The sequence below is a fragment of the Chenopodium quinoa genome, unplaced genomic scaffold (genome assembly GCF_001683475.1).
Source record: "Chenopodium quinoa cultivar QQ74 unplaced genomic scaffold, ASM168347v1, whole genome shotgun sequence".
NCBI lineage: Eukaryota > Viridiplantae > Streptophyta > Magnoliopsida > Caryophyllales > Amaranthaceae > Chenopodium > Chenopodium quinoa.
In genome coordinates, this window is record NW_018743108.1 from 1,869,591 (window position 1) to 1,881,992 (window position 12,402).

The window sequence follows — 12,402 nt, forward strand, 5'->3', positions numbered from 1 at the left end:
CTTCTCACAAAGGTACTGACTTTAGCATCGGAGTGGTTATTCCCGGATAACCCCCGGGCTAGCTAATCTGTATTGGATGTGTAGGTGAGCAATTGGACGGTAAACCATTACCAGCCCTCAGACATTAACGGAAGCAGAATCCAGCAGGAACAATTGGCGCTAGAAGGAGGGGATAGTAATAACTTCTATCGTCCAACAGGACCTCTCACAGTCATGGAATGAAGTAAGGAAACTTTAGTACTAGTGCCCGAAGTTGATAACCGGCAATATGACAACACGAATAAAACCGTACTACCAGAAATCATGGTCGAAGATGAAACTGATCTCCTTCACGGTAACACAATGAACATGCCCATAACCCCTTACTGTAGTAGAGCATTAACCCTAGATCCCTTGGAAGGGTTTACCCCGGAGGAGCTAGAGATAACAGCCAAGGTCATGCGGGCTATGTCTAAGAAAAGAAAGGAAGCCGAGTTAGCGGCAGGGGGAATGCGGGATGAGGTACCGACAAAGCCTCTGATAGTGAACTTGGAGAGTCAGTTCAATCAGGCGGGACAGAAACAACCGTGAAGAAACCGGGGCCGAGAGACCACACCGGTCGAGCGCCAACTCACACAAGGCGCCCAGGTGGGGGATTCAGGTTCTTACCAGCATGAGGTTTCTAGTGGCTTGGAAAGGCGGGCAGTCAGGGCGATCATCAGGCCCAGAATATCTCCGTTCACACAAGAGGTACTTGACCAACAAATGGAGAAAATAAAGATGTCGTCCTGTACGTATGACGGTAAGAGGGACCCAAAGCAGTATGTGGCTGCGTTTGAGAGTCACATGTTGCTATATACCGACACCGGGATGCTGTGTGGTGTAAAGTTTTCCCTACGACTCTTACCGGCGCAGCTTCGGATTGGTTCTCCAATTTAGAGCCGGGATCAATTGACTGCTTTGAGACCCTGGTGGAGTTGTTCACATGTCAATACATAAGTAATAGTGCAAGACAAAGGACATCTGGCGAGCTCATGGCTATTCAGCAACGAAAGGATGAGTCGCTCAGAGATTTCATTAGACGCTTCAACAACGAGGCTAACACTATACCAAAATTGCAGCAAGAAATTACCGTGATGGCATTGATGAATGGGCTAGGTGACAACGACTTCAAAAAATATATGTCGCGGAAGCCTTTCCCAAACTTAGGGGTACCATTTTCCAAAGCTCATGAATACATAAAAAGTGAAGAGCTGTTGAAAACGAGCCGTCAGATATCGTCGGCAGAGCCCTCCAGAAGGCAAAGTGATAATAGCATGAATTCTCAGATGGGTGGGGTAAGCAGGCCGCTGCCGCAAGGCCAGCAGAGATCCGGAAGGCCGACAAGGGGATTGGGTGGTTATAGTAGTTACACGCAGTTAAACACCCCGAGAGCGGCAATATATTCAGTAAACCAGAATAGAAAAGATTGGAGTCGACCGGCACCGATGATAACGAAGGGCCGGGACGTGAAGAAATATTGCATGTTTCATAGAGATGTTGGTCATTACACTGAAGAATGTGTTCAGTTAAAAGAGAACATTGAAGATCTCATAAGGAAGGGGCGATTATCCCAGTATCGTACCCAGGCATGTCCCAACCGATAGCAAAATTCACAGCCTAGGCAAACCGAGTACCGAAAGCATGGAGATCCATCAATGCACGATGATACTTACATGCAGAATCATGCGGAAACATCTAGACAGGGAGGTAATCCGATAGGGCGCAAAATAACAATCGACGTTATTATGGGAGGGCCGTATATGGAGGTTCCGTAAGCGGGGTCAAGAAGAGTTTGTCGGCATACTGGCACCTAGTGAACGCTTTGAGCGTAGAGGAACGACCTCGGCCTTCTTCCATGATTTCGATATCATTTTCGGAGGAGGATGCTAAGGGAATAATTTACCCTCATGATGATATGTTGGTGCTGATATTGACGGTAAATGGAGCAGATATCAAGCGGGCACTCGTTAACGGCTGAAGTTCCGCAAATATCCTGTTTACTAAGGCTTTTGATTACATGAGGATTGGCCGAAAATACTTGACGCCAGTGTCCTATCCCGTGATAGGTTTCAACGGATCGACGGTAAGACCTAAAGGTAGTATTGTTCTTCAGGTTCGAATGGGAGAGGGACCGACAGTAAGAGACGTCATGGCGGAGTTTTTGGTGATTGATGTGCCATCCGCTTACAACTCCATTGTCGGTAGGCCTTTAATTCATGACATGCAAGGTGTGGTCTCAACGTACCACTTAACAATGGTGTATGTATCCAACGTGGGAATGACAGAGCGCGTACGGTGTAGTCAAACTATGGCAAGAGAGTGTTATGTATCAGCACTGAAGCAGCTAGGCCGACAGCCAACTTGTGAATAGACACCAGCCAATCGAGAACGAATTCCCTCCACACATGACTTGGCTATGGAAAATTTTGACACTCGGCCGGTAACTGCGCCACGTCCTTCCCCAGGAGGCGAGACTGTCGAGATCGAATTGCAGCCCGAAGTGCCCGGTAGGGTAGTGCGTGTTGGATCCGATATGGATGTCGACACGCGCTGCCATTTAGTGGAATTTTTGCGAGAAAGTGATGAAGTATTCGCTTTCTCGGCTGACGAGATGCCCGGGATACATCCCGACGTCATAGTACACAAGCTCAATGTTGACAGGAGAGCAAGACCTGTTCGATAGAAAAAAAGGAACTTCTCAACAGAGAAAATGGAGGCTATTCAGTCAAAGGTGAATAAGTTGCTAACGGCCGGGTTTATCGAACCCTGCACATACCCCGAATTGTTAGCAAATGTGGTTATGGTAAAGAAGCCGTCAGGGAAGTGGAGAATGTGTGTGGACTTTACGGACTTGAACAGAGCCTGCCCGAAAGATTGCTATCCTTTGTCGAGGATAGATAGATTGGTAGATTCAAATTCCGGTCACGCGCTATTGAGCTTCATGGACGCTTTCTCCGGGTATCATCAGGTCAGCTTATATGAGCCGGATCGAACCAAGGCGGCATTCATTACCGATTCCGGAGTTTTCTGTTACAGGGCTATACCGTTTGGATTGAGAAATGCAGGGGCCACGTATCAGAAACTAGTCGACAAGGTCTTTGAGAACTAGAAAGGAAGGAATGTAGAAGTGTATGTGGACGATTCAATTGTGAAAAGCCGTTTGGCTACAGATCACGTCGCTGATTTGAGGGAAACTTTTGAAACCCTTCGATGCTACCGGATGAATTTAAACCCGGAGAAGTGTGTGTTCGGCGTCCGGTCAGGAAAGTTTCTCGGGTTCATGGTGAGCGAAAGGGGTATAGACGCTAACCCTGATAAGATTGAGGCGATTCTTAGCTTACCAGAACCAAAGTGCATAAAAGATGTTTAAAAGATGACCGGTCCAATGGCTGCGTTAACGAGATTCATCAACAAGTCAGCTGATAAAGCCCTACCATTCTTTGTAATCTTACGTCAAAACAAGCTGTTTGAATGGGGGAAGGACCAATCCAAAGAGTTCTAGGCTGTGAAAAATCACTTGAAATCCTTACCCACCGTCGCAAGACTGGAACAAAGAGAAACATTACAGCTTTATATCTCCGCCTCAGAAAAGACGGTAGCAGCGGTGCTCCTAGTAGATTGGCAAAAAATCCAACTGCCAATTTACTTCGTGAGCCACGTTTTAAATGCTGCCGAGAGAAGGTACCCAGTAGTAGAGAAGATCGTGTACGCAGTAGTTGTGGCTGCACGAAAATTGCGTCCTTACTTTGATGCGCATGCAATTGATATCTTAACGAATCAGCCGTTAGAGAAATCTTTGCAAAAGATGGAAACATCTGGCCGCCTGCTTAAATGGGCGATTGAATTGTCTGAATATGTTATTACATATAAACCAAGGGTATCAATCAAAGCCCAGGCTTTGTCTGACTTCATTGTCGAAACGTCCTATTATGAAGAGGAGGATGATGCCGGCACGTGGAAAGTATCAGTTGACGGCTCATCTACTTCAACCGGCTCAGGAGCTGGGGTAATTATGATCTCTCCCCAGGGAGATGTGTTCGAGTATGCTGTTAAGTTCAAGTTCAAAGCCTCGAATAATGAGGCAAAATATGAGGCAGCGTTAGCAGGGATACAGCTGTGCATATCTGCGAAAGCAAAGCGCATTGAGATGACAACTGACTCGCAGCTAGTGGTAAATCATTTCAATGGCACTTACGAAACTCGAGAGCCAAGCATGACGGCATATTTGGCAAAACTCAAGAGTGTTACTTCTGGTCTGGAATACATCGAAATCAAGTTGGTTCCTCGAGCAATGAACACACAGGCAGATACCTTGGCTAAACTCGCAAGTTCAAGCTTTAATGACTTAGAGAGGACAGTTATGGTAGAGGTTTTGAAAGAAAGAAGTATTAATGAACAACCTCCTAAGGATGTATATTGTACAACTGCGGGACAAGAATGGTATGACGATATCTTGGCTTACAAGGTACATAATTCCTTCCTGCCGGTAAGACGGAGGCAAGAAAGGTCCAGAAAGATAGCGTCTGGTTTATCATGTTCCGAGGTTTGCTATATAAACGGGGGTTTTCATTACCGTTGCGACGATGTATAACGGCTTATGAGTCGGCAAGACTGATAGAAGAAATACACGAGGGTGATTGCGGTAATCATGCGGGGGGTCGGTTAATGTCCTTGGAAGCAATGAAGAGGGGTTATTATTAGCCGATAATGAATGCGGATACCATGGAATATGTTAAAAAATGTGATAAATGTCAGAAGTACGGGTCAGTGATTAATCAACCTCCAAATGATTTAACACCTATTCTTAACCTAATCCCATTTGCTCAGTGGGGGATGGACATTATCGGGCCATTTACGTCAGCAACAGGTGGCCGTAAATTTTTGATTGTGGGGATAGACTACTTCACCAAATGGATAGAAGCAGAACCGGTAGCAAAGATTACAGCGAATGAGGTAAAAAAATTTATCTGGAAAAGCATCTTTACGCAGTTTGGACTACCGACATAAATGGTGTTTGATCATGGATCACAATTTTACTGTAGCCCGGTAAAGAACTTTCTAAGCATATACAAAGTGAAGTTTGCGTATGCGGCAGTATGTCACCCGCAGTCAAACGGCCAAGCTGAGACCGCTAACAAGCATATACTAGGGGCAGTTAAGAAAAAAGTAGAAGACGCTAAAGGCTTGTGGGCAGATATGATACCTGAGATTTTGTGGGCGAATCGTACGACAACAAGAGAAACTACGGGGGAATCTCCTTTTAACCTCGCTTACGGCTCCGAGGCAGTGGTTCCGGCGGAAGTGGGACTACCTTCTTTTCGGGTACAACACTTCTGCGAAAGTCAAAATGATTTGTTGCTTCAACAGCAATTGGATTTTCTACCGGAAGTAAGGTTGACGGCTGCCATAAAATCTTTTCGTTTTTTAAACATTCTTGTATGACATATTGTACATACCACCACCGTGTTCCATCGCAAGTGAGCACGTCAGTTTTACTAACGCCCTCACTTGGGGGGCTAGTTGTACGGGATATACTGGTAGAATCATAATATGCCGGTAAAAGAGTCTCGTGCAGTTTAAAGCCCTTGTTAATCATTGAATAATTCATGTCCTTACCGGCATTAGTCTCTACCATGTGTAGAGCTGCTTCTCGGAACGTGGCATGTCCCTCTGACACGTGGAGAGTTGCTTGGTGCCGCGTAGGCACCTGCTACTTACAAGGTCAGTGTGCCACCTATCTGTATAGGTGGCACCTGCTTGGTTGTGTTCCTATAAATACCCAAGCAAATCCTCATTTCAAAGGTAGAATCTCTCCCTCTCTAAAACACTTTCTTTCTCTTCTTTCACTTTCTTCACTTTCTTCTCACAAAGGTACTGACATTAGCATCGGAGTGGTTATTCCCGGATAACCCCCGGGCTAGCTAATCTGTATTGGCTGTGTAGGTGAGCAATTGGACGGTAAATCATTACCAGCCCTCAGACATTAACGGAAGCAGAATCCAGCAGGAACAGTAGGTTTTTTTTTATTGTTATTTAGCAACTTTTAGTTTTCTAACTAAAGTTTTATGCAATCTTTGATCTGAAAGTATTATATAATTTGACAACTTTTTGTTTGTTGAAGATTAAAGATAAAGATTGTTATTTGTATGCGTAATGTAACTGTTTCTTGTTCTTCCTATTCAATTCTTAGTTTTTTACTTCATTTTTTTTTTTAATTTAGCTTTATTATTATACTATAACTTAATTTTATGTTGCATTGTAACCTTCTATTTGTACAGATCTGGAAGAAGCCTTATACGGAGTTTAATATTTTTTTTATGTTTTTCTTTTTTCATTCCAAAGTCAGTATAGTATCAAGATGTAAGTTGTAAAATTTTAATCTTTTGTCAGTATTGTAGTTTAGGATTTTTTTTTTCTTTGGTAATTTTTATGTATATTTAAATTATGCAACATCATGGTTGTTTTTTTTGAAATTATGTAATACGAAGTACAACATTATGAATAATATAGCTTGGACAATGATTAAATTCAAGGATAAAAAAACTTAAATGGTTTGATTCAAGGCTACAAAGCTTAATCGGTTTTCAATATGAAAGGATAATAAGTGTTCAGTTGATTTAATGGTGAGTTTCAATCACATAATTTGTGGCATAGCAGTTGCTAAAACTGCTATGCTTTTTTTTTAATTAAAATTTTGATCAAAGAGACCAGTCATTTCAATACACTTGTTTCATAGATTATATCAATGAAACCGTTGAGTTAATGAAATCCAGTCTCTTAGGCTTGGTAATTTACATTATTTGACAATGGATAGGAAACCGGTTATCAAAAATAAATGGTCTATTTGACTATTCTAAGAAACCATATAAATGTTAGGGTTTGGTAAGTCCAACTTACCGTGGAAACGATCCCAACCCAAAGAACCGCTCGCAATTAATAAAACCATAAAGCATAACAAATAAACGTAAAAGGATAAAATCGGAATTTACCTTTGACGCGTGCTTCGCCCGACCCAATGGGCTCTTACTTGAAAGCTTTAGCTCAGAAAATACTGAGACTCTAACGGTATCCACCCACAAAGGACGAACTCCGACTTTTCAGGTCCGCTACCTTAGAGTTAGCAAGGTCCGATTAAAAACCGAGTGATTAAATGAGTTCAAAGGTTTTCACAATGGTGATGCCTTTTTCAACTCTCACTCAAGTGATTTTCCCAATAACCCAACTTGGGTATTTATAGGGAAAACAAGAGAGTGAAAAAGCTCTCCCATCAATGTGGGAGAATTTGATTTTTCCATTTTATTTTAAAGCTACAATAAAATAAATCATCAAACTAGTAATAAATCAACAAGTGGAAAGCTCATGAAAGATGTTAGGTGAGAACCATTAGAGGGAGGGGGGGACCAAACTTGCTCCCTACTCCCTCTCCAAAAACCGGCCAAATCATTCCTCAAGCCTCCTCTGACAATGCGCCACATGGCACCACACTTGGGCACCAAGGCACCCAAGGTGGGCTGCCAGCAGGCCCAGCACTAGCGTGCATGCTGCTAGGCGTTGCTGGCAAGCAAGCCCAGCACGGCTTGTGCGGGCTGCTCGTGCACTCGGCCAGCAAGCCGCGCATCAAGGATGCGGGCTGCTGCTGAGTGCCGATGCTCGTTGCGCGTGTTGGCCAGCGCTTCTAGCATGCGATGCTAGCATTGGTGCGCTAGCACGCACCAACCAGCCTAAGCTCGGCTTGGTGCGCATGCTAGCCACCATGTTATACCAAATGCCCCTAGCACTCGGTTTGCTCGGGGCATTCCGATGCAAGGGGTATTTTGGTCTTGGTGATTTATTAATTTCATGTCTCATCATTTATTATTTTGACTCGACTTCGGACGCTCGGTTTTGACGTTCTAAGATTGTATTTTCGACGTCTAAATATTTAATACTCGGGCGACGAATTAATTTCTTCCGAATTAAATCGTCGAGTCGGTTTGTATATTTTCTTGGATTAATGTTACTGATCGGAAGCGGCCTCCACCCAGGCGTTCCAATCACTTGACCTTGTTGAATATATTAGCTTTCTAATAATTTTGAACCCACTATAAGAATAATACACTTGTCCGAAGGACACCATTACATTCAATAAAATCTTCGTTCTTTTAGGCTAAGAGACCTACTACATAGGAACCCAAAATTTTACGGTCTCTTAGACCTATTTTACCCGGTTTCTTAGGCCTTTTTTGTAGTAGTGATTTTTCTGTTTGTTATCTTTCTTGTGAATTGGACTATATACCAATGAACTTTTGCCTTTGGATGAACACCTTCATATGTGGTTGTGGTATGCACAGTTTGGGAATACGCTTCGTTGGTTCTAGGATGGCGTATGCTAAGGTAGCCTGTCTAAGACTTAGGTGGATCATGAAACCCGATTTTACTTGTTTGTGGCATGTTTTGTAGTTACTTCCTATATTCGATTTGACACCAATAGTGAGTTTTTGCTACATCCATGTGAGGTTTACAAATTTTCAAGCCTTCTACACTTACTTGCATGAGCGGCATGGATCCTTGAATATTGCGGACCTAATCTAGAATCTTGACTCATAAATCTGAAGACCGAGACTGAAACATCTAGGGATGTCAAAGGCATCTTTTCGGGGTGGTAATTTTTCATTTCTAGGAAAGTCTTTTGATATGTCAAAAGTGAAACATGAGAAACTGCAAAAATATTTTGATATGAATTTTTCTCCCTTTTAAGCATTGAGGACAATGTTTCATTTAAGCTTGGGGGAGAAGCATTTACACTTTTTGTATATATGATTGTGAGTACATCTTTGAATAAGCTTGGGAATGTTACTTTGTTTTTGTTGGTGATTACTTAGTTATGAGGAGAAGGTTTGATCACCCTTTTTCTTCACTAATTAGGAATACCACCAAATTCTAAATTTTAGGCTTACCTTCACCATTTTTGCGCTTACGTTACAACCTTTGAAAGTCCTTTTGAATTAGAGGTTGAGTCACATATAGAGGGATGGGAATTATGAGTTATAGCCTATGGAGAGGGAATGCACAGTCAGGACGTTGAGTAGCCTAAAATATGTTTTTTTTTTTCCGATTCCTTCGAGGAACTATTGAGATGCTCACTAGAGGGAGATTTGAGACTAGTAGGGAGAACGCGGTAAGATCGAATTGGATGAAGGTTGATTGTGATTATTAGTTCTCTACGCTTAGCGTAATCTATGTTTCAATCAACCTCGGATATCTTGGAACGTGCATACCCTTATTTGCTCAAGAAAGTTGTTTATTCATTTGAAGTTTAGTCATTTTGTAAAGTCCAATCCGTAAAGGTTTTAATTTTACTTTTGTTTTAATTTCATTTAATTTTGTGATTTGCCTCATGTTTGTTTGTTAAGAGTTATGGGTAAAGCTCTTAGGAAACCTTTACGATACCTCACTCGTCTTCATAGGCGACTTTGGGGTTTAAAGGGCTTGTTGTAGCTAAAAACGACCGTGATTCCTACGGTAGTGAGTCTTAGTGTATATTCTCATCTCATGTCTTTCTTTTTCCTTTTTGAATAAGTCTTTCATTCTTTTCTTGCTTACTTGGTTTTGCTTGAGGATGAGCAAAAGTTTAGCTTGGGGAAATTTGATGAGTGTCATTTATGGCACTCATTTGTTCTCTTTTAGGGTGATTTTAGATTTTTTTTAATATTTTTTTCATTCCTTTTTCCTTAGTTTTGCTCTTTATTCTTTAGTTTGCACTTTCCTTATTAGATTTTCCATTTTCATGTATTTCTTGTTTTATTTTGTTATTTCACTTTTATTTGTTTGTTTTCTTTCATTTTTAGGTGATATCGTTGTCAAAATATTCCTGAGGTTTCTTCCCAAGTTTTACATTGATTGGGATGCTTAGTATCTTCCATTTGAAGCCCAAGTATGGAGATGTGCAAGTACCAAGTTTCCTTAGGCCGTGCATTCAAGCCGTGGGGACGTTAATTTTGGTGTTTGGAATCTTCTATGTTCCATGTTCATCAAGCACACCAAGTGGAGCGCACGAGGAGCGTCAAGTTGAAGGGGAAGAGAGCAGCCCTCCTTCCAGGAGAGCGTACGGGCACGCGCGACAATGGTGCAGCCGCGCGGTGTGGTGGCGCGGCCGCGCCTATTGCTCCCCCTGTTTTGTACCCTCATTTGTGCGGCCGCGTATCTTCTTAAAGAAGGTCGCGCCTGTACGGGTCTATTTTGAACGATCTAACTAACTTCTCTTTGTGAGTTTTACTATATATAGATTTTTCTTCTATATATTTAGGGAAATGATTATTAGAGAATTTGGAGAGTAGAGAATTTTAGAGAGCGAATTCATGGGAGAATTTTTCATTAGGTAATTAATTAGAGAAGCATTAAAGCACAGTTTAGAGAGAGAAACTCATGGTTGATTATTGATTGTAAGCACATTTCCTTTTATTTTATCAAAGTTTGTAAGGATTCCTTTTACTTTATTGCAATCATTAGCTTTTGATTTCAATTGTTTTGTTAATTGTTCAATTTTATTGATTAGTTAATTGAATTTGTTTGATTGAAATGATGATGATGAATTTGTTGATTTGTTTAGTTTTTGATCTTGATTTCTTCCACGGATTGTTAGTAGTTTACTTGTTAAGAAAGTGGTAAAGCATGTTTGAGTGATGGATCATTTCTAATTGGGGGTTTTTGATTGATTTAGCATTGTGACTAAATTGGTTGATTGATTTTGTGCATGTGTATGATTAGTTAAAGAGTAGCTATTTTTAATTGTCATACTAGATTGCATTGTGTGCCTATATTGATACGGACCATTGATTTGTAGCTCGCATTTGTCGATAAAGCTTGGTTAGTGACGTTCCTATTTAGAGTCTTTTGTAGTTGGCGCTAGCTAAACCTCTAGAAGATAGCTTGTCAAGCTCTTTTGATTTCATTGTCTATCTTCCCTCGCAATACTTGAATTAATCAATCTCCAACTCGATTAGTGTGCGTAAATTGCAAGTACATGTGGATCCTAAATCCCTAGTGTCTTGATATATTAATTTACTTGGTTTGATTAGTTGAATTAGATAACCTACACTACCTCTTACCTTTAGAAGTAGCTTAACATTGGCCATAGCAAACTCCCTCCATTCCTAGTTGTTCGACCCGAATTTGTCCTATTACTAGGTGTAGGTTTGGTTATTAATTTATTTTTATTGGAGGAATTTTTAGTTTCAAAATCCTAGAATCCACCCTTTGTCGATGCTATGAGTCATTACCAATCAGACCCAAGAGAGGCCTGTTGGACTGTGGCCAAGAATATCCTAAAGTACCTGAAAAGGAACAAAGATAAATTTCTGGTGTGTGGTGGTTCCGAGGAATTAGTTGTTGAAGGTTATACCGATTCGAGCTTCTAGACAGAATGAGACAATAATCACAATCTTGATATATGTTTTGTCTAAATGGAGGAGCCTTTAGCTGGAAGATTGCCAAGAAGAGCACAACTGCAGATTCTACAACTGAAGCCGAATACTTAGCAGCTGCTGAAGCACTAAAGAGGTTGTTTGGATTCGAAAGTTCGTTGGTGAACTTGTTGTTTTACCCTCCATCAAGGGTCCAATAGCCCTCTATTATGACAACAATGGAGCTATTTCTCAGGCTAGAGAGCCAAGGGACCATCAAAAGGTCAAACATGTCAAGCGGCGTTTTCACATGATTTAAGAACGGAAATCATAAGGTGAAATCAGAATTTGTAAAGTTGGAAAGGATGACAATGTAGCTGATCCACTTACTAAACCTTTGCCTCAAGTGAAGCACACCAATCACGTTGCGGTAATGGGAATCAGGCACGTTGGAGACTGGCTTTGATTTCCCTGTTTAGTGTTTTAGTTAATTTTTGAACATTTTAATGTAAGGCACTAAGAAAAACCATTCAAGTTTTGGAGTAATTTAATTACATGAAATTTTATCACTCTGTTTGCTATTTAATTGTGGTTTAGTATTAAATAATGAGTCCATTAGATTCTAAGAATATTCAAAATAGGGTATCAAAACCAGTCTTGCTAAGGAAACACCTATTAAGTGAACATTGAATAATATAATCGAGAACTATCCCTAATCAAGGTCATATAAATGATGGACGATTAATGACTACTTGATATTAGTGTGTAGATAGATTTATAGAACCATTTCTTGTGCTAAAAGGACATGACTGTCATAAATCATTTGCACGGGTATTGGTTTAGAACATACTGGATTGACCTATGAGAATACTTTAAGAGATTAAAAATCGTCATAAGTATACTTCTCATTATAGTTACCGGAACTTATATCCTTGACCATGAGTATTGTGAGTTATCTTGTTTATGTCTTAGTCCGCTTTGATGTTCTCAAACGTTTGTC

The 12,402-nt window shown here is 41.1% G+C and overlaps 1 protein-coding gene across 1 annotated transcript; it reads left to right on the forward strand.

Annotated features, from left to right (window-relative positions):
• The first annotated feature begins 303 nt into the window (after nucleotides 1-303).
• On the forward strand, nucleotides 304-1,625 carry LOC110731943. Its single transcript, XM_021911858.1, has 2 exons — nucleotides 304-535; nucleotides 895-1,625. The coding sequence occupies exons 1-2, from the start codon at nucleotides 304-306 to the stop codon at nucleotides 1,623-1,625; spliced, it is 963 nt and encodes a 320-aa protein (XP_021767550.1).
• Nucleotides 1,626-12,402: the final 10,777 nt, after the last annotated feature.

What these genes read in the sequence shown, in the direction of transcription:
- LOC110731943 (XM_021911858.1), top strand. Translation starts at nt 304, where the DNA reads ATGGTCGAAGATGAAACTGATCTCCTTCACGGTAACACAATGAACATG. An exon ending in TCTGATAGTGAACTTGGAGA is followed by an intron (nt 536 to 894) that starts GTCAGTTCAATC and finishes TTACCGGCGCAG; the next exon opens with CTTCGGATTGGTTCTCCAAT.